The following is a 23327-nucleotide window of genomic DNA, read 5'->3' as shown; positions in this document are numbered from 1 at the left end:
GACAGTCCCTGCTCAACAGAGCTTACAATCTAAATTGGACAAACAGACAGCTAGGGGTAGGTCCCACTCGATCTGCCCGGCCTATACCGCTGAGCCTCCCTAAACCGTCCCCGAGAGGAACTAGTTCTGGCCCCTGCCTTGAACCGAAAATCTGGAAGCCATAGAACCTTGGTATCACTAAGACCTCACACTAACTTGTCCAAATCTTCTCCAAAGAGCATAGCTCCCTTAAGTGGCAGAGACCCACAACCATAGCCATATTTTTTGTCTGAAGTAGGCAACAAATCATAAAAGCCTCAGACAAAAAGGATGAACCCATGTCCAAGTCGGCTAACTCCTGACCCCCAGAAGAACCAACATCTACCGAATCATCCCGGAGCTTCTCGGCCCAACGAAAACATGCCCGAGCTACCAGACCCCCACAAACCGAGGCCTGCAGGGCTAGAGCCGACAAAACAAAACTACGCTTGAGAAAAGATCCCAACTTCCTATCCTGAGGATCACGGAGGGCCGTTCCTCCATCAACCGGGATAGCCGTAGCTATAATTACTGCCGTCACTACTGCATCTACCGTGGGAGCCTTAAAGGAATCCCTGAGGGAGGGGATAAAGCCTCGCCATTGCCTTTGCCACCTTACACGGCAAATCCCATTCCTGACAAATCATCTCCCGGAGATCCTTGTTCATAGGGAAGGATCACGCCTGACGCTGAATGCCCTTCACCAACGGATCCTGGACAGTTTCCCCCAAAGCCACCTCAGGACCAAACTGAAGGGTGGACGACACCTGATCTATGAGTTCTGACAGCTCATCTCTATGGAAAATCCGCACTACTGAAGGATCCTCTCCAGGAATCCAACAATCCTGCTCCTGAGAGCCGTCAATTCCATCTGACTCCCCCAGATCACTAAGCGCAGCTTCTGCAGCTACAGGAGAAAAACATTGCCTGTCCTCTGACCACTCTAACCGTGGTCTCTCAGCCAAGACGGAAATAGCCCCCTCTTCCAATTGGGGGGGGGAGGGGGGGTCCCGATCTCCAGGCCTGATACCGCGTCCAGACAAAATCTGGAGGAAAGCCCACCATTCCTGGACCGTCATTAGGCCCTTTTGTGCCAAAAACGGAGGCCGCAGGCCCAAAACCAGCCGGCTCCATGGGCCGCGTCAGACTCAAGATGGCGGCTGTTCCCGCCGAAACTGTTCCCGCTGACAGCGGCCCTGCCTACGCTCCCGCTGACCCGGAGACTCCCGACACCATCGATCCCTCCGTGGTCAAGTCGGGGGGTGCCGCAGCCACCTTTATAGGTGCACCGCAAAGCTACACTGAGCGCCCGGCGCCTCTACCCCTCGCCACGAGCACGCGCGACATCGGAGGAGCTGGGCCGCCATAAACCACGAGGGAAGGGAAAAGCTGTTCCGCAAACGCGCCAAACCAAAAACTCACTCACACTGCAAAAGCATTGGAGAAAGCGCTGCTCTCTCGTTCCAGCAAGGAATCAAAACCCCCGTTCGGTCCGCTGAAACTAAAGAAATAAATGCCCTTAAAGGCACAATACTCCAACTCTGGCAGCTGGAAATTGTAAGGCACTCAAGGCTACAATACTGAGAAAGCAGCCGAGGCACAAAGCTGCCAAGCAAACAGAAATAGAGAGCAGCACAGGGGGAGGGACCCAAACATAGGTGTAACACCCCAGGGGGAAAAACTGGGCCCCACCAGACCCAGGGCCCCAAAGCACTTTTTTTTTTTTTTTTTTTACACACACACGTACAGGGTACTGCAACAGAATAAAGTTTGGAAGGAAAAAATCCTACGACCCAATGACAAAATACCTCACCAGATTATTGGAGACTGCACAGGCTGTCAACTGCTACCTCTGCTGAGACTGAGAAAATACTGGCTAGTGGAGGTTCTGCACAGGTTATATATACAGGCTTCAAAAGCTTAGTGTTTTCTCAGTCTCCCTCTGCTGGTAGGAGGACATAACCCACGCGTCTTGACCGGTCTGGAGGGTCGCTGAGGAAACAATTTTGTACAAACTTACTGAAAATAAAAAAATAATGCATATATTGTAAGCTAAAATTGAATTTTCTGATAAAGAAAAAAACCCCTGGATTTCATAACTAAGGTTTGTCCGCCATACTTTGCATTTTGAAAATGCCTCTAAAAGAAGACCTCACCAGTAAATGTATTTTTTGGCAGTTTAATATTATAACTGTTAATAATTAGGGTAATATTCTATAACAAGAGTACCTATAAATTCGTATAATCAATGTACTCCAGACTACAATTAAATCTATTTACCATTTATTTACCCTCATATGTCCACAATTCCTCATACCATCTGTGATACATCCACTCGCCATTCATCATTCAAACCTTGTGTATCTAATTTACATATAGGATGCAGTCTATTGGGGGTGCTCGGCAGCCTGAGCTTGGTGAAGAGTCCTGATGATTCTGATACACGGTTCCTCCTGAAGAAGGAAGTACGAAATGCGGTCTCGCATTGAGGATCCGGATGAGTAAAAACACTTTAATGGAGTGCTTTTTGCATCAGTATTTGGTGATAGCCTTCCACAGGCAGAACATTATACTCACCTTGGAATATACACATAAAGCCAGGGAGAACAAGATGGTTCCCATATAATTAACATAAGGCTGAAGATCGCTAGATAAACGGCATTTGGACCTATTTGGAAGAACAATTGGAATTTGGTAAACAAGTGGAACCTTGTGAAGCCTGGACAGGAGTTCATATGGACTATAAGTGACTATATGGGAGCAAAACAATGGGATATATATATGTAAGTTAGATACACAAGGTTTGAATGATGAATGGCGAGTGGATGTATCACAGATGGTATGAGGAATTGTGGACATATGAGGGTAAATAAATGGTAAATAGCTTTAAATTGTAGTCTGGAGTACATTGATTATACGAGTTTAATATTATATACAAAATCTAGAATCTCATTGCTTTCCTTGCCACAGAACAGAGAAAAGTTTGAACTGGTATCTCTTACCCCACACCTTTCATTGGTTGCTCTGGTTCACTGGCCATGCTTCCAAAATTGAGAGATATAAAAAACATTTTTTTAAAAATGTTTTATGGTGATTAGCCAGCTACAAAATAGTCCTACAAACAGGAGTAGAGGAGTAGCCTAGTGGTTAATGCAGCAGCCTGGAAAAAGGGGAACTGGGTTCCAATCTCACTGCAGCTCCTTGTACAGGGACAAAATAAGTACCTGTGCATAATATGTAAACTGCTTTGATTGTAACTAGAGAATGATACGGGTACCTGCAGCAACCGCGGGGATGGGGACAGGGACAGAGCGGGGATGGGGGCAGAGCCCACAAGAATGGGGACAAACTTTGTCCCTAAGTCATTTTCTACTTTGAAGCCTGTTAATGAACTGGACTGTTATTTATGCTTGAGTGATGCAGACAACGATATTTTAATGTTTTGGAAAAACAAGCAAACAGGCTGGCCACAACTTGCAACATCTGCATGGGGGATGCTGTACATTCTGCTACCAGCACATCTTCTAAGAAGAAATCTTCTATTGAAGGAAGGATTGTGGAAGACAGGAGAGCTAGACAGTGCCCCTCTAGGGCATACAGAACAGGTTGTATTTTGTACCCCTGGACATTTTAACAGGGTGGATTAGGATTCCTTGGGGTAGTAGAAATCAGCTATTGCTGGGGTCGGAGAAGGGTAGAGGGTGGTGGTAAGGAGTGTTATTATAGCTGCTCACTGTTATTGTTTTCTATTTGTAATTTATATACAATAGTTGCACGGCATATTGTTCCTTTTATACTTTAATAAAAAGATTCAAATATAAAATCATAATTGTTCAAGGCTTCTGCAGATGAGGACAGAGCCTATGGGGACGGGGACGGGGCAGGGACGGAGACAAAACTCACGGGGACGGGGTGGGGACAAACTTTGTCCCCGTGTCATTCTCTAATTGTAACCACAGAAAGGCAATATATCAAATCCCATCCACTTTCTCCTGTCAGATCATAGTTTTCTGGACATGATACAAAAACTTTGTGTCACTGTTAAAAAGGGACCGGTGCTATTTAACATATTTATAAATGATCTGGAAAACGGAACAAGTGATTAAATTTGCAGATGATATAAAACTATTCAAAATTGTCAAAACACATGCAGATTGTGAAAAATTGCAGGAAGACCTTATGAAACTGGAAGACTGAGCAGCCAAATGGCAGATTAAATTTAATGTGGACAAATGTAAAGGTATGCACTTTGGGAAGAAGAATCTGAATCATAGTTACCTGGTCCATCTTAGGAATCAGCACTCAAGAAAAAGATTTAGGTGTCATTGTAGCCGCGCTCAACATGCAGCGATGGAGCCGCACCCAACAAGCAAAATGCATAAATGGAGCCCCAGGGAACAGCCAGAGAAGAAGGTGCTGCCAGAGGCCAACAGAAAAGGAGCACAACTTGTGGAAATGCAGACCTGATGCTGCACTCCCCTGGCTCTCCCCTGGACTAAAACTACAAGAAGAGAAGGCCCCATGCCCCAAATGACACTCTCGGCCCCCAAGTGGTCTCTGAGCCACAATGACTGCCCTCCTAGGCAACCGATACGGAGCAGCAGTCAACGCAGAGAAAGAACTCCCGCCAAGAGGGAGGTAAGCATCACAGAAAGAAGGAAAGAAAGTTTTTTTCTTTTTTAAAACAACCTTCTTCACTAGTGACAGAAATTAATAAAGGTTTACTTCAGAGGCAGAAATTCAGATATACCTACCACCACAAAAGAACCTCACAGGGGAGACAAGTTACTCCATGCCACAATCAACCACCACCCTGCTAGAAAGATAGCCAGGGGAGGTAGGGGAAGGAAGGGAACCAGGGTCACTGGATATCACCCTAGCTGGCAGATGAGGAACTCAGAACCACCGAGTATCATCTAAAACTAGCCCCAACACGGCTACCAGCACACCCCTGGCTTCACTGTCACCAGAAGAATCTGTGACAGGAGCTACCAGCCAGCAATCCAGAGCAACTACACGATCTGTCCACCATCCGCTAGGAGACAGAGAAAATATTGAACATTCCAGGCTGCACGATACCCTTAAGGGGCAGTTTACTTGGAACTATTTTCTCTGTCTCCTTCCGCTGGTAGATGGACACAACCCATTAGTCTGGACTGGTCTGGTATAGATGACAAGGAAATACCTTTACAAAGCACTACTGTAAATGAGCCAATTTTCTTTTTTGCTACTGCAGATTTACCACATATCCCCATCCCCGTATCATTCTCTATCACAGCATCCTCATTGCTCCATGGAAAATGAAGACTCACCTGGCCCTGCAAAATGACAGTGGGTAGGAAGACGCGCACATGGACAACGAGGTGCTTCTAAACGTTTCTAGGAAAAAGTGATGAATGAATTGTCAACCCATGCTGTGGTCACATCAACAACCAGTAATATTCTTCATCCTGCTTGTCGTTGGAGAATAAGCAGTGTGCCTGTTTTTTGGGGGGGTTTTTGGGTGGAAAAGTAGGCATGTTTTGAATATTCATAACAGAGACTGGGTGGTAATCAAATAACCTGTGACCAGAGAACAACCATACAGGTATGCAAGTACATATCTGCATGTATGCTGGTGGCGAACAGAAACCAGGTTGGAAAGGTGATCACAGGGCTGCAGGGCACGATAGTATGCCAATGGAAGAAAGGAGCTGGCAGCAGAATATTTGAGATTACTTATGGGATTTCCTTCTGGTCTTTCCATATAAAATTCACATTGATCCATATTCAAAGTATAATGTATTATTTTTATACTTATATATAACTAAGTATAACATTCTAAAGTACATTTACTTAAAATCTGTATTCAGTCTAAAAAGCCCTTACCCGTATGTATTCCAACCAATGGGTTCCATCCACATTGGACAACCATCGTGCCTCATCAAGTGTAGGATAAACTATTTCTTTTAGCTTACGCAGGGACTCTCTCATCACATGGATGTTATGTATTTCCAAAAAGATCAGCTCCGCATTTGGATAAGCACTTTCACTTTCATATCCTCCACCTTTTGCCTGCCATTTAAAAATTATAGCCCTAATTAGAGAGCTAATCTTTATGGTGTACCTAAAAACACAAACTCACTCAAGCACATTGTGACTTTTCTGTAACATTCTCTCTAGATTAAAAATTTCTTAAAGCACTCCTCATATTGATCTCAAACCAGACCACATGGCATATACATGATAGTAGACAAGTGTTGCAATTGTGTTTCTCCTCTCTTCTTCCCCACCATTCAAAAGCACATACTCTTTTGGATTCCTTTCACTCCTGTAAAAGGATATTCAGACTTCTTGATTTTTTTACATTTATACTCAATTTAGCCCTTAAATTGTACTGAAATTCAAATTACTCATACAGTATCATCATCATCAATAATGTATTGTTAAATATGTTATAAAGTAATGAGTAGATTAACAAACATTCTATTAGAAACCTCAAATGGCATCATTTTTATTCATGCAACATAAATCACCTTGTTAGTGTCAGCTACGCTGTTTTGTCTGGCGTCAAAAATGATGAGCTTGTGAGACTGTGCATTGGCATCCATTATTGTTTGTAAATACTTTTCATCTTCTTTGCACCGTTTGTCGTTTGGGCCCACTAAGGGTTGACTACAGCGGGTGATTGTTGCTTGGCTCTCTGGATGGATCCAAGACAAAACCTGAAGAAAAGTTCACGGTTTAATGTACTGCACCTTACATTCACAAGCACTTTTACATAGAAGGGAATAGGTCTCATGTAACATTCAACCTATAGGAGTAAAGAATATATAACCCATTCAGAAAACTGGCCTGCTCTAGTTTACAAGCTGTCGGCAAAATACAAACCACAATGTAAAAATGCACACACAAGTTATGGGGGCAGAACAGCAGCAGCAACTGCCATGAATCATTTAGGGGCCCTTTTACTATGCCAAGTAGGCGCCTAGGTGTGCCCAAAATGCATCAATTTTGAGTTACCGCCAGGCTACTGCATGGCCCTTAGAGTAATTTCATTTTTGACGCACGTCTGATACACACGCTGAAAAATATTTGTATTTCCTGGCGCACGGATGGTAATCGGCATTTTACATGCTTAGACCATTACCATCCAGTTACTGCATGAGACCTTACCGCTAGGTCAATGGCTGGGGGCAAGGCCACACGTCCATTTTCAGACGCACCCAAAACATGCGTCTACACTACCGAAGGCCATTTTTCAGCGCACCTTTGTAAAAGTGCTCCTTAGGATGGTAATAGTTTGACAACTTTGCACAGTACGATGGGTACAGTTTTTACCATACTTCCTGGCAAAATAGCTCAAGCTCTTTCAAGTTGACTGGGTATCATCTGTAGGCTGCAGCATTCAAAGTCTTGCTAAAGATTTTTTACTGGATTTTCTAGTCTAGGCCATCATTAGGCCATTTGAGGACATTCATTTTCTTTCTGCTGAACTACTCTACTGCTGCTATGCTTTGTATTTAAAATCCCTATTCTGCTGAAATGTGATCTTCTCAGTTCCAGGTATATTACAGACTGGAACAAGGTTTCCACCAAGACCTACTTGTACTTTGCACTATCTTCTTTCTTTCTTTCAATTTTCACCTGCCTCCTTGTCCCAAATGCGACAAAGAATCCTCAGAACATAATGCTGCCACCACCAGCTTTGCCTTACTAAAGCGAATGCTACATACCTGTAGAAGGTATTCTCCGAGGACAGCAGGCTGATTGTTCTCACTGATGGGTGACGTCCACGGCAGCCCCTCCAATCGGAAACTTCTCTAGCAAAGTCCTTTGCTAGTCCTCGCGCGCACCGCGCATGCGCGGCCGTTTTCCCGCCCGAAACCGGCTCGAGCCGGCCAGTCCAGTATGTAGCAAGACAATACACTTCAAGGGAAGACACAACTCCAACGGGGAGGCGGGCGGGTTTGTGAGAACAATCAGCCTGCTGTCCTCGGAGAATACCTTCTACAGGTATGTAGCATTCGCTTTCTCCGAGGACAAGCAGGCTGCTTGTTCTCACTGATGGGGTATCCCTAGCCCCCAGGCTCACTCAAAACAACAACCATGGTCAATTGGGCCTCGCAACGGCGAGGACATAACTGAGATTGACCTAAAAAATTTACCAACTAACTGAGAGTGCAGCCTGGAACAGAACAAACAGGGCCCTCGGGGGGTGGAGTTGGATCCTAAAGCCCAAACAGGTTCTGAAGAACTGACTGCCCGAACCGACTGTCGCGTCGGGTATCCTGCTGCAGGCAGTAATGAGATGTGAATGTGTGGACAGATGACCACGTCGCAGCTTTGCAAATTTCTTCAATGGAGGCTGACTTCAAGTGGGCTACCGACGCAGCCATGGCTCTAACATTATGAGCCGTGACATGACCCTCAAGAGCCAGCCCCGCCTGGGCGTAAGTGAAGGAAATGCAATCTGCTAGCCAATTGGATATGGTGCGTTTCCCTACAGCCACTCCCCCTCCTATTGGGATCAAAAGAAACAAACAATTGGGCGGACTGTCTGTGGGGCTGTGTCCGCTCCAGGTAGAAGGCCAATGCTCTCTTGCAGTCCAATGTGTGCAGCTGACGTTCAGCAGGGCAGGAATGAGGACGGGGAAAGAATGTTGGCAAGACAATTGACTGGTTCAGATGGAACTCCGACACGACCTTTGGCAAGAACTTAGGGTGAGTGCGGAGGACTACTCTGTTATGATGAAATTTGGTGTAAGGGGCCTGGGCTACCAGGGCCTGAAGCTCACTGACTCTACGAGCTGAAGTAACTGCCACCAAGAAAATGACCTTCCAGGTCAAGTACTTCAGATGGCAGGAATTCAGTGGCTCAAAAGGAGGTTTCATCAGCTGGGTGAGAACGACATTGAGATCCCATGACACTGTAGGAGGCTTGACAGGGGGCTTTGACAAAAGCAAACCTCTCATGAAGCGAACAACTAAAGGCTGTCCTGAGATCGGCTTACCTTCCACATGGTAATGGTATGCACTGATTGCGCTAAGGTGAACTCTTACAGAGTTGGTCTTGAGACCAGACTCAGACAAGTGCAGAAGGTATTCAAGCAGGGTCTGTGTAGGACAAGAGCGAGGAGCTAGGACCTTGCTGTCACACCAGACGGCAAACCTCCTCCACAGAAAGAAGTAACTCCTCTTAGTGGAATCTTTCCTGGAAGCAAGCAAGACGCGGGAGACACCCTCTGACAGACCCAAAGAGGCAAAGTCTACGCTCTCAACATCCAGGCCGTGAGAGCCAGGGACCGGAGGTTGGGATGCAGAAGAGCCCCTTCGTCCTGCGTGATGAGGGTCGGAAAACACTCCAATCTCCACGGTTCTTCGGAGGATAACTCCAGAAGAAGAGGGAACCAGATCTGACGCGGCCAAAAAGGAGCAATCAGAATCATGGTGCCTCGGTCTTGCTTGAGTTTCAACAAAGTCTTCCCCACCAGAGGAATGGGAGGATAAGCATACAGCAGGCCCTCCCCCCAATCCAGGAGGAAGGCATCCGATGCCAGTCTGCCGGGGGCCTGAAGCCTGGAACAGAACTGAGGGACTTTGTGGTTCACTCGAGATGCGAAGAGATCCACCAAGGGGGTGCCCCACACTTGGAAGATCTGGCGCACCACTCGGGAGTTGGGCGACCACTCGTGAGGTTGCATAATCCTGCTCAGTCTGTCGGCCAGACTGTTGTTTACGCCTGCCAGATATGTGGCTTGGAGCACCATGCCAAGACGGCGAGCCCAGAGCCACATGCTGACGGCTTCCTGACACAGGGGGCGAGATCCGGTGCCCCCCTGCTTCTTGACATAGTACATGGCAACCTGGTTGTCTGTCTGAATTTGGATAATTTGATGGGACAGCCGATCTCTGAAAGCCTTCAGAGCATTCCAGATCGCTCGCAACTCCAGGAGATTGATCTGTAGACCGCGTTCCTGGAGGGACCAGCTTCCTTGGGTGTGAAGCCCATCGACATGAGCTCCCCATCCCAGGAGAGACGCATCCGTTGTCAGCACTTTTTGTGGCTGAGGAATTTGGAAAGGACGTCCCAGAGTCAAATTGGACTAGATTGTCCACCAATACAGGGATTCGAGAAAACTCGTGGACAGGTGGATCACGTCTTCTAGACCCCCAGCAGCCTGATACCACTGGGAGGCTAGGGTCCATTGAGCAGATCTCATGTGAAGACGGGCCATGGGAGTCACATGAACTGTGGAGGCCATGTGGCCCAGCAATCTCAACATCTGCCGAGCTGTGATCTGCTGGGACGCTCGCACCCGCGAGACGAGGGACAACAAGTTGTTGGCCCTCGTCTCTGGGAGATAGGCGCGAGCCGTCCGAGAATCCAGCAGAGCTCCTATGAATTCGAGTTTCTGCACTGGGAGAAGATGGGACTTTGGATAATTTATCACAAACCCCAGTAGCTCCAGGAGGCGAATAGTCATCTGCATGGACTGCAGAGCTCCTGCCTCGGATGTGTTCTTCACCAGCCAATCGTCGAGATATGGGAACACGTGCACCCCCAGCCTGCGAAGTGCCACTGCTACCACAGCTAGGCACTTTGTGAACACCCTGGGCGCAGAGGCGAGCCCAAAGGGTAGCACACAGTACTGGAAGTGGCGTGTGCCCAACTGAAATCGCAGATACTGTCTGTGAGCTGGCAGTATCGGGATGTGTGTGTAGGCATCCTTCAAGTCCAGAGAGCATAGCCAATCGTTTTGCTGAATCATGGGGAGAAGGGTGCCCAGGGAAAGCATCCTGAACTTTTCTTTTACGAGATATTTGTTCAGGGCCCTTAGGTCTAGGATGGGACGCATCCCCCCTGTTTTCTTTTCCACAAGGAAGTACCTGGAATAGAATCCCAGCCCTTCTTGCCCGGATGGCACGGGCTCGACCGCATTGGCGCTGAGAAGGGCGGAGAGTTCCTCTGCAAGTACCTGCCTGTGCTGGAAGCTGTAAGACTGAGCTCCCGGTGGACAATTTGGAGGTTTTGAGGCCAAATTGAGGGTGTATCCTTGCCGGACTATTTGAAGAACCCACTGGTCGGAGGTTATGAGAGGCCACCTTTGGTGAAAAGCTTTCAACCTCCCCCCGACTGGCAGGTCGCCCGGCACTGACACTTGGATGTCGGCTATGCTCTGCTGGAGCCAGTCAAAAGCTCGCCCCTTGCTTTTGCTGGGGAGCCGCGGGGCCTTGCTGAGGCGCACCCTGCTGACGAGAGCGAGCGCGCTGGGGCTTAGCCTGGGCCGCAGGCTGTCGAGAAGGAGGATTGTACCTACGCTTACCAGAAGCATAGGGAACAGTCTTCCTTCCCCCAAAAAATCTTCTACCTGTAGAGGTAGATGCTGAAGGCTGCCGGCGGGAGAAGTTGTCGAATGCGGTGTCCCGCTGGTGGAGATGCTCTACCACCTGTTCAACCTTCTCTCCAAAAATGTTATCCGCACGGCAAGGCGAGTCCGCAATCCGCTGCTGGAGTCTATTCTCCAGGTCGGCGGCACGCAGCCATGAGAGCCTGCGCATCACCACACCTTGAGCAGCGGCCCTGGACGCAACATCAAAGGTGTCATACACCCCTCTGGCCAGGAATTTTCTGCACGCCTTCAGCTGCCTGACCACCTCCTGAAAAGGCTTGGCCTGCTCCGGGGGAAGAGCATCCACGAAGCCCGCCAACTGCCGCACATTGTTCCGCATATGTATGCTCGTGTAGAGCTGGTACGACTGAATTTTGGCCACGAGCATAGAAGAATGGTAGGCCTTCCTCCCAAAGGAGTCTAAGGTTCTATGGTCTTTGCCCGGGGTGCCGAAGCATGCTCCCTAGAACTCTTAGCCTTCTTTAGGGCCAAATCCACAACTCCAGAGTCATGAGGCAACTGGGTGCGCATCAGCTCTGGGTCCCCATGGATCCGGTACTGGGACTCGATCTTCTTGGGAATGTGGGGATTACTTAGTGGCTTGGTCCAGTTCGCAAGCAATGTCTTTTTTAGGACATGGTGCAAGGGAACAGTGGACGCTTCCTTAGGTGGAGAAGGATAGTCCAGGAGCTCAAACATTTCAGCCCTGGGCTCGTCCTCCACAACCACCGGGAAGGGGATGGCCGTAGACATCTCCCGGACAAAGGAAGCGAAAGACAGACTCTCAGGAGGAGAAAGCTGCCTTTCAGGAGAGGGAGTAGGATCAGAAGGAAGACCCTCAGACTCCTCGTCCGAGAAATATCTGGGGTCTTCCTCTTCCTCCCACGAGGCCTCACCCTCGGTGTCAGACACAAGTTCACGAACCTGTGTCTGCAACCTCGCCCGGCTCGACTCCGTGGAGCAACGTCCACGATGGGGGCGTCGAGAGGTAGACTCCCTCGCCCGCATCGGCGAAGCTCCCTCCGCCGACGTAGTCGGGGAGCCCTCCTGGGAGGTGGCCGCAGTCGGCACCGCACGCGGTACCGACGTCGGGGACCTCACCCCGGACGATGGGCCAGCTGGCGCCACGCTCGACGGTACCGGAGGCGCAAGCACCGCCGGTACCGGAGGGGTAGGGCGCAACAGCTCTCCCAGAATCTCTGGGAGAACGGCCCGGAGGCTCTCGTTCAGAGCGGCTGCAGAGAAAGGCAAAGAGGTCGATGCAGGCGTCGACGTCAGAACCTGTTCCGGGCGAGGAGGCTGTTCCGGGCTGTCCAGAGTGGAGCGCATCGACACCTCCTGAACAGAGGGTGAGCGGTCCTCTCGGTGCCGATGCCTGCTGGGTGCCGACTCCCTCAGCGACCCAGAGCTTTCGGTGCCGACGCGGGGAGGGGACCGGTGTCGATGCTTCTTCGACTTCTTCCGAAGCATGTCACCGGAGCTCCCCGGCACCGACGAGGACGTAGAATCCAGCCGTCGCTTCCTCGGGGCCGAGGCCTAAGGAGGTCGGTCTCGGGGGGGCTGTACCGCAGGAGCCCTCAGGGTAGGAGGAGACCCACCCGAAGGCTCACCGCCACCAGCAGGGGAATGGACAGCCCTCACCTGCACTCCTGACGATGCACCACCGTCCGACGACATCAGCAGACGAGGTCCCGGTACCACCGACGTCGATGCAGTCGCCCGATACCTTGGCGCCGATGCAGAGGCCCGATGCCTCGATGCACTCGATGCAGTGGCGGCCGAGGAAGATGGTCTGGACGCTGACGACGTCGATGCACTCGAAGATCCCGGTGCCGATGTCGACGAAGAGCCCGAGAACAACACGTTCCACTGGGCTAATCTCGCTACCTGAGTCCGCCTTTGAAGCAGGGAACACAGACTACAGTTCTGAGGGCGGTGCTCGGCCCCCAGACACTGAAGACACGACGAGTGTCTATCAGTGAGCGAGATTATCCGGGCGCACTGGGTGCACTTCTTGAAGCCGCTGGAAGGCTTCGATGTCATGGGCGGAAAAATCACGCCGGCGAAATCAAAATCCGAAATGACGGAAAAAGAGCACCAAAAATTTTTAAGGGAGAAAATCTCGACCGAGGCCGAAAAGAGGCCTACCCCGACGACGAAAGAAAACTTATCGGGGCAAAAAGCTGGAAGTACGGGAAGGGGTTTGGCACGAAACCCGGGGGGGGGGGGGGTTCCGGAGCACTTCCCGACACTTTAAAAGACTTTTCCGAAGAAAAAAACACGTCAAAATAAATTTGGACGCGCGAGGTCGACTTTCCGGGGCTCGACACGGCGAAACACGACCGTACCGAGTGCGGACAAAAGAAGACTGGCCGGCTCGAGCCGGTTTCGGGCGGGAAGACGGCCGCGCATGCGCGGTGCGCGCGGGCGCGCGAGGACTAGCAAAGGACTTTGCTAGAGAAGTTTCCGATTGGAGGGGCTGCCGTGGACGTCACCCATCAGTGAGAACAAGCAGCCTGCTTGTCCTCGGAGAATACCATTTCTACAGTAATGTACTATGTGTGTTTAATACCACACATAGGGCTAGATTCTATATATGGCGACAGGCGTTGAAACAAAATACACCTAGGCGTATTCTATAAGCCACCCCTAACTTTAGACGTGGTTTACAGAATATGCCTAGGGCTTGTCTGCTCAACTAAATCTAGTCACAGTAATTTACGCCAAATAAAACTTCGTGTAAATGCTGGTGACTAAGTTAACAGTGTGCATAATTTTTACAAACACCCACGATCCGCCCATTCCATGCCCATGACTACACCCCCCTTTTTGGCAGCAGGCATTAGAATTTACACACATCACTTTATAGAATATACTTAGCAAGTTGCATGCGTAAATTCTAAGCCAATTAGCGTCAATAACTGGCAATTGTCAGCACTGATTGGCTTAAGATAAGTTGCGTGAGTTTTTTTCCTCTCAAATGATTCCTCTTAGTATATTAATTCAAAAGGAGTGAAGCCTGTGAAACTGGGATTACCTTAATCAGTGGGAATTGGATTACAGATTCAAGTGTTTGTATTGTTAAATAATTTCTGGTTTTAAGAGAGAAAAAAAATGAAATCAGGTGTATTTCCACTAATACTGGACAATAAGTATGTTTCCAACTAAATTAATTGACTATACACCATCTTGGGTTTGAAGAAGCCAACCAGACAATCAATGTGGAATAAAGATTCAGAGAAATAATAACTGGGGATAATCAGGTTAATACCACGTTTTCTTTGTTTAATTGATCTCCTTGTCTTGTTTCACTCTCCCTATTTACTTTGTGGTCTAAGAAAGAGAAAGATTGTATATAATCCATTTATCTAGTTGAGATTGTTTTCTTCTAATATTGTATTAATGTACAGTCATCTCTGTATTACCGTTTGCAAGTGACCCTTGTAAAATGAAAAATTATAAATAAATGATTAAAAAAAAAGATAAGTTGCACGAGCAATACAGAATACGACTTGAAATGCGTGCAACTCAAGTCTCATTATATAGAATCTGGGGGATACTGCTTAGCATCAGGGCCAAAAAGTTCCACTTTGGTCTTATTAGACCATAGAATAATTTTCCCACACATGTGCAGTGTGTGCAAAGAAACACTACATGACATCACATAGCTTTTTTTTTTTTTTCTTTTAAAGCTGAGGCTTCCTTCTTGCTAGTCTCTCAAACAGAACATATTTGTGGAATAACCTTGAAACTGGCGAACAAACTTTTTCTCCAATCTAAGTGAAAGACTTCTGTAGTTCTTTTAAAACAATTCTATGCTGAGTTGAGGGGCAGTGGCTAAGATGGTGATCAGGCTGTTTGCAGTGCTAGAGTGCTCTTACTAGTTGGAGGGATTTTCTTCATACTTTTTTTTCCTGCTCAATTATATCTCATACTAAGAGGAAGGGGACGGTGCAGGCTGTTCTGTTGTCAGTTGCTGTAACTTCTCCACTCCAGCCAGCCCTCCAACAGACGTTTCAGTGCTATGCTGCACGCTCCCAGCTGGAAGACCGGGGTGAGAGCTCTGCATTGAAATCTGATGGAGGAGAGCCATCCTCATTCGGACATGACATCTTGTTATCCCTCCCCCCCCGGTAACTAAGATTCCACCTTGCCCAGTTGCAGTTAGGACCGAGTACGCAACGGCTGCATTAGCAGAAGTTGCTGGCCAACTGGGTAGTAGCGATGGAGCTCGTTTCCCAGAAGAACTGGCTTCACTGGGAAATGTTGGGATGGCCAAAAATGTGGCAATCCCAGAGGTGGTTAACACTGGAGATAATTTGGGTGACCATTAAGAAACTAGAAGTGAATGTGGAAAGACAGCATTGAATACCACAGTTCTCATAAGGTGAACATTTTATCACAATCTTTCGAGAAAGTTCGACAAGAAACCTCCGAGCAAATCTCACATATTATGTTGGAAGATAATAATCTTAAAAGGTGTTGTTTCTACACTGATCAAAGATCAAAAGAGCGCTCATAGGAAAATAGAGCAGTTACAAAATGTTAGTAGGAGACTGAACTTGAGAATATTAAATTTTCCCAAAGTCTTGGGCATGACCCTAGTGGATATGTGTAAAACGTTTCTTATGGAAAATTTGAGAATTCTTTTGAATAAAGTATACTTGCCGGCTGCCCCAAAAAATGCTGTGGGGTGGGGGGGGTGGGGGGGGGGAGAGGGCGTCAGCCCTTGGAAGCTCACTTCCACTGTGTGCAGCATTATCAAAGAAGAGAAGAGAAACTGGGAGAAGTTAGATTTGCTTGGACAATTTTCAGCAGAATTCCTTACAATATTTCATCCAATAGATTCAACTAAAAATGCACACAAGCATTTTCAGGTTTGGAGGCAAGGCCGTTACTTACTGGAATTCTTCCTTTTGCTCTAAATGCAGCAACTTTTGAAAGATCATCATCTTTTACACTGGTTGGTATAACAAATATAGCAGGATATGTATCACAAAGCTCATAGGTGCTATTGATTTTAGTTATTTTCCAGCTCTCATTGGGAAGACCCTAAAGTTAGAAAAAATAAATAGGTTAAAAATCACACAAATGACAAATCTGTGCTATTAACAGTAAATTATTGACAAAGATAATCAAGTATGATTTTGTCTTGAAGTTCTCTGCACATCTTTGGCGAATTCTCATGTTGACTAACATTAAAATATAAATATGGATATTATTTATTTATTATTTATGGTTCATTTATACCCCACATTTACATATAGATAATCAGGCTTATTTTTGAAAGTGATCGCTGGCGGTCTTCTGACATAAATCGGGAGATGGCTGGCGATCTCGGAAAAGTGGCGAAATCGGTATAATCAAAAGCTGCTTTTTGACATCATCGCTGCTTTCCCGTCGCCGCGCCAGCAAAAGTTAAAGGGGGCGTGTCGGCGGCGTAGCGAAGGCGGGACATGGGCGTGGCTACCAGATGACCGGCTTTCGCGGATAATGGAAAAAAAAAAGCGGCGTTAATCAGTATTTCGCCGGGTTTACTTGGTCCTTTAATTTTCACGACCAAGCCTCAAAAAGGTGCCCCAATTGACCAGATGACCACTGGAGGGAATGGGGGATGACCTCCCCATACTCCCCCAGTGGTCACCAACCCCCCTCCCACACTAAAAAAAAAACAAACAAAACTTTTTTGCCAGCCTGTATGCCAGCCTCAAATGTCATACCCAGCTCCCTGACAGCAGTATGCAAGTCCCTGGAGCAGTTTTTAATGGGTGCAGTGCACTTCAGGCAGGCAGACCCAGGTCCATCCCCCCCCCCCCCCACCTGTTACACTTGTGGTGCTAAGTGTTGAGCCCTCCAACCCCCCCCCCCCCAAAACCCACTGCACCCACTGTAGGTGCCCCCATTCACCCATAAGGACTATGGTATTGGTGTAGAGTTGTGGGGAGTGGGTTTGGGGGGGATTTGGGGGGGCTCAGCACCCAAGGTAAGGGAGCTAAGCACCTAGGAGCTATTTATATATTTTTTTACAATTTTTAGAAGTGCCCCCTAGGGTGCCCGGTTGGTGTCCTGGCATGTCAGGGGGACCAGTGCACTACAAATGCTGGCTCCTCCCCCGACCAAATGCATTGGATGTCACCGGGTTTGAGATCGCCAGCATTTTTTTCCATTATCGCTAAAAAACACAAACCGGCCACCTCAAACTCGGCGAACTCTGGCATTTGGCCGGGCTACACTGTATTATCGAAAAAAAAAAAAGATGGCCGGCCATCTTTTTCGATAATACGGTTAAGGCCAGCTGTAGCGCTGCCGCCAAAATAGTTCGCCCGCGACCTATTTTGCCGGCGACGTTAGATTATGTCCCTAAATGTGACCTAGGTTCAGAACATTTTTTTATGCAGCAAGATTTTGCACAGTTCCTTAAATAAATGAAAAAGAAATCTACATGGATTAAAATTTACTATTTATGAGGCCATGAATAAAATGATACTTATTACTATTTACCTTTTTTTTAAGTCAGTCCTCCCCCCTCCCCAACTATCCAGTTTCTTTACTTCATGCCTGGGTGGCTGATACTCTTTTGCTGGACTATGGGCTAGCAGGGGATGCCACAGTAGCTGCACCTGTCTTCCTTGCCTTCTCAGGCCCCTGTGTCCCACCTTTGTGGTGACCACACCCAATGACCCTCAAAAACATGTCTTCCAAACACAAATCTCCTTTTGCAGCACATAGTGCTCAACATTATGCCTGACATAAGTACATAAGTACTGCCATACTGGGAAAGACCAAAGGTCCATCGAGCCCAGCATCCTGTCTCCAACAGTGGCCAATCCAGGTCACAAATACCCGGCAAGATCCCAAAAATGTACAAAACATTTTATACTGCTTATCCCAGAAATAGTGGATTTTCCCCAAGTCCATTTAATAATGGTCTATGGACTTTTCCTTTAGGAAGCCGTCCAAACCTTTTTTAAACTCCGCTAAGTTAACCGCCTTTACCACATTCTCTGGCAACGAATTCCAGAGTTTAATTACACGTTGAGTGAAGAAAAATTCTCTCAGATTCGTTTTAAATTTACTACATTGTAGCTTCATCGCATGCCCCCTAGTCTTAGTATTTCTGGAAAGCATGAACAGACGCTTCACATCTACCCGTTCAACTCCACTCATTATTTTATAGACCTCTATCATATCTCCCCTCAGCCGCCTTTTCTCCAAGCTGAAGAGCCCTAGCCGCTTTAGCCTTTCCTCATAGGGAAGGCGTCCCATCCCCTTTATCATTTTCGTCGCCCTTCTTTGCACCTTTTCTAATTCCACTATATCTTTTTTGAGATGCGGCGACCAGAATTGAACACAATATTCAAGGTGCAGTCGCACCATGGAGCAATACAAAGGCATTATAACGTCCTCGTTTTTGTTTTCCATTCCTTTCCTAATAATACCTAACATTCTATTTGCTTTGTTAGCAAGAGGAAATGCAAAAACAAGGCCTGCAACAAACTAAGGCCTATAACCATTATTATTATGATTTATTTTGTAAGTTGTTTTTTTTTAAAACAGCCTAGAAGAGAAAAGTTATGGATCTAGGAGGGTGGAGGGGTGGAGGTGGATTCTAAACCCAATGACTATCACGTTGGGAATCTTGTTCTAGACAGTAATGAGATGTGAATGTGTGGACTAATACCCATGTAGCAGCTCTGCAAATTACCGATGCAGCCATGGCTCTGTCATTATGAGCCATGACAATACCCTCTAGACTCAGCAAAGTCTGGGCATAAATAAAAGATATGCAGTCTGCTAACTAATTGGACAGAGCATGTTTGCTGAAGGCTGACCCCAGCCTATTAAGGTCAAAGGAAACAAAAAGCTCTGCGAAAGAAACAAGATTGTCTGTTAATGCGCAGCAATGGTGGCGAGTGGGAAGGTGTGCACATGTGTGCGGTAAGGCTACTAAAAGCTTCTAGAAAAGGAGCTGGGAAGTTTCCTGTGCTGAGCTTCATTGGATATGTCACCCCATATGTGAAAATATAGTATCCTGCTTGTTCTAGGAGAATCTCTCTCTCTGCTTATGTAGATTACCTAGTGGTTTATCCTGCTAGTCTTATTTCCATTCACTCTCCCCTCTTCCTGCTGGGAGGTATGAACTTTCCTCCAGGCAAGTGTATTGAGATAGACAGTAGATCTTCCTCCTGTGGTGTGATGGCAATTCACTCACTCTCTCAGGAGCTGTGAATACCAATAGAATAACAACTCCAGCCCCACTAGAACCAGGTGCAGGAGTCGGGTCAGTGCACTGAACTTTTGGTCTCCCAAGTAGTACAGGGTTAGTTGCTAAATGCTATCATTTAGCCTGACCAAAAATTCATATCCAAAGGATTGCAAAACAAAAACAAGAGATAGCAACATAGTAGATGATATCAGAAAAGGTCTGAACGACCCAGTCTGCCAAGTTATCTTCTTTCTGTACTATGTTCAGCAGATGAGGATATGAATTCCTGTACTTCAAATACCAGCTCACTTCCCGTCTTGTCTTCCTCTCAATCCTGTTTGTATCACTGCCCTCTGTATCTGTCTCCAGCAGGTCTAAATTCCATTACAGCCCCACCTCCCAGCACTACTTTGTTAACCTCTGGCTCTTACAAATCCCATACTTAATTCAACACCTAGGTCTTATCAACAGGCTTTGCAATAACGGAGACAGCTGGCAAGAGTAGTAAAAGTTGTCATATTATGTTTGTTGATGTTAAGGTGCAAACATGGTCATTTTGTGCAGATTACCACAATCTCCCTGAAGGAGAGAAAACCAAACCTGCCTTTTTGCTTCATAAATGTTAGCCTTAGAGTTCATAGAAGCTTGATAGCGATATACAGCCATTTTCCTAGCACTAGGCCATATTTTTCTTTCTTTGCTCAATAATATGAAATTTTAAAGGGCTGAACATTTAAGCCCCCTCCATTTTTTCCTACCTGTTGTGCCCCATGCTCCATCTGCTTGAAGCTCATTTAAGTTATGTCAAAATTTTGGATGGTACAGTCTCTGCTAGCAAGAGAAAAATGAAATGAATCTAGCTCATGTAAAAATCTGAATATATATATATTGTAACTTACCTGCCTTTTATATTCTGCTACTGGATCATATACTTTCCATCCATTAACAGGAAATTTTTCTTTATAACTGAAGGCAAACAATGGCTTTAAAGACATAGATTACAAAATATATTAATTTTCATTTTATCTTAATATACTATTCCACTACAATATAAAAAAATAAAGGTACAACATTGGAACATAAGATTTTTTTTTTTTTTTTGTAAACAGGTCACCTGTGCAAGCAGACTACTATGGGAATAGCTCTTAATAAAGAGCCAGAAAGGCAAAAGTCAATATGTGAAACCAGAAAACATGTATCATTCCTTTAATAAATTCCAGATGTCATAAGAAGCAGTCTTTTCAAGTGGAGTTTAAAGGTGCTAATGCAACATAAGGAAGCAAAGGAAAAGAATAACATTATCAGAACATTTATGGGTAAAGGTAGTTTGGTAAAGGGTATGGTAGCTTTTGGTTTCTTAGTGCAGGTCTGGTCTCTGCAGTCTAGGAGGTATCAGATGCTAGCTTCTCCTGGGTAGTAAACTGATTGAGCCCAGGCGTTCTTTACATTATCATCTTGAAATTACAGCAGCTTTCATTTTCTTTGCTAAAAGTTATCGCTTTGAGACTGTACAGATCTATTAAAGACTTATAATACTGTAATGACATATAACCTGTAATAGAACTGTTATCAGGGCTGACTTTTATTTATTTTAATTTACTGCATTTGCACCCCACATTTTCCAACCTAGTGGTAGGTTCAATGTGGCTTACAATTAACTAAGTGAAAATTGGTTACATGTTAAGAAGCCATGTGGTGATTACGCCAGGTTCAGGTCAGTCCAACTTCAGATCAGATTCTAGTTCATGATGGAGTGTGCCCTAATCTCTGTTGACAGGTGATGTCGTTGGGGAGGATTTTTTTTTTTTTTTTTAAGAAGTGGGCTTTCAGGTGTTTTCTGAATTGTAGGTAGTTGTTCGTGTATTTTAAGTCTTTTGGTAGGTTGTTCCAGATTTTGGTGCAAATGTAGAAAAAGCTTGTTATGTAAGTGGTTTTGCATTTCAGGCCTTGGCATCTAGGGAAATGGAGGGAAAGGTAGGATTTCGTGCTCTTGGTTACATTGTGTAGTGGTATGATTATGAGATCAGTCATGTAAGCCGGGGAGAGGCCAAAAATTATTCTGTAGGCCAGTGTACAGATCTTTAAGGATATTCGAGTTTTGATAAGTAGCCAGTGTAGAGCAAAGTGATACATGTGGGAAAGAGGAACCTGAACCATTACATTTGTTACATTTGTATCCCACATTTTCCCACTTATTTGCAGGCTCAATGTGGCTTACATAGTACCGTAACGGCGTTTGCCAGTTCCGGTATGAACAAATACAAGGTGAAATTATGGTAGAATAAGGTTCAGGTATGATGAATACTTTGGGGGAGTTTAGGGGGGGAAGAGGAAGAGTTTGGATATGTCCATTACGGTCTTTGGTTTCGTTGTGTTGCAGATATCCGGGTTTTTTGTGTTGGTTTGGTGGGGTATGCCTTTCTGAACAGGTTTGTTTTTAGGGCCTTTTGGAAATTTAAGTGGTTGAGCGTAGTTTTTACTACTTTTGGCAGTGCATTCCATAATTGTGCGCTTAAATAGGAAAAGCTGGATGCGTAAGTTGATTTGTATTGGAGTCCTTTGCTGCTTGGGTAGTGGAGATTTAGGTATGAGCGTGATGATCTTGTAGGGTTTCTAGTTGGCAGGTCAATGAGGTCTGTCATATATCCCGGGGCTTCGCTGTAAATAATTTTGCGAACTATTGTGCAGATTTTGAAAGCAATACGTTCTTTGATTGGAAGCCAGTGCAGTTTTTGTCGGAGGGGTTTGGCGCTTTCAAAACGCGTTTTTCCAAATATAAGCCTGGCTGCTGTGTTTTGTGCTATATAATGCAAGGTTCCACATTAGGGAAAGGTAAAGGGAAAGGGGACCTAATATACCACCTTTCTGTGTTTTTGCAACTACATTCAAAGCGGTTCACATAGTATATACATGTACTTATTTGTACCTGGGGCAAAGGAGGATTAAGTGACTTGCCCAGAGTCACAAGGAGCTGCAGTGGGAATCAAACCCAGTTCCCCAGGATTTTGTTCTGTTCCAGTCTGCACTCTCAGTTACTTGATTTTGGTTTCAGGTCAATCTTTATGTCCTCGCCGTTGCGGGGCCCAATTGACCAATGTTCACTGTTTTGAGTGAGCCTGGCTGCTAGGGATACCCCACATGTGAGAACAAGCAGCCTGCTTGTCCTCAGAGAAAGCGAAGATACTTACCTGTATCAGGTATTCTCCGAGGACAGCAGGCTGATTGCTCTCACAAACCTTGGAGTTGTAATTGTTGTTTCTTGTTTATATGCTTTTTGATTTAACTAAAGAGGCATGCTCGCGTGGCGGGCGGGAAGTCATTTGCACTGCCCACACAACGGAACTTTCCCGAAAGACTTAGATTTTTATTTTGCTTGCAAAATTTTTTGCTGATTCCTGGGCCGCTGCGGACGTCGACCCACATGTGAGAACAAGCAGCCTGCTTGTCCTCAGAGAATGCTAGGACTAGGGGGCACGCAATGCAACTATGAAGTAGTAAATTTAAAATGAATCGAGAAAATATTTCTTCACTCAATGTGTAATTAAACTCTGGAATTCATTGCCAGAGAATGTAGTAAAAGCAGTTAACTTAGCGGGATTTAAAAAAGGTTTGGATAGCTTCCTGAAAGAAAAGTCCATAAGCCATTATTAAAATGGACTTGGGGAAAATCCACTGCTTATCTCTAGGATAAACAGCATAAAATGCATTGTATTTTTTTGGGATCTTGCCAG

The 23327-nt window shown here is 46.1% G+C and overlaps 1 protein-coding gene across 1 annotated transcript in view; it reads right to left on the bottom strand.

Annotated features, from left to right (window-relative positions):
* Positions 1-23327, bottom strand: part of LOC115459614 (myotubularin-related protein 1) — a gene marked incomplete at its 3' end in the record, with an annotated part of 45822 nt that overhangs the window by 6825 nt on the left and 15670 nt on the right. The window contains exons 4-7 of the mRNA XM_030189423.1: positions 20496-20579; positions 16293-16442; positions 6534-6722; positions 5887-6072 (exon numbers count right to left, since the gene is read on the bottom strand). Of these exons, the coding sequence (XP_030045283.1) occupies positions 5887-6072; positions 6534-6722; positions 16293-16442; positions 20496-20579 (609 nt within the window). The remainder of the gene's footprint in view (positions 1-5886; positions 6073-6533; positions 6723-16292; positions 16443-20495; positions 20580-23327) is intronic.

This window comes from Microcaecilia unicolor, unplaced genomic scaffold (genome assembly GCF_901765095.1).
Source record: "Microcaecilia unicolor unplaced genomic scaffold, aMicUni1.1, whole genome shotgun sequence".
NCBI lineage: Eukaryota > Metazoa > Chordata > Amphibia > Gymnophiona > Siphonopidae > Microcaecilia > Microcaecilia unicolor.
This window is presented reverse-complemented; position numbering and strand designations above follow the sequence as displayed.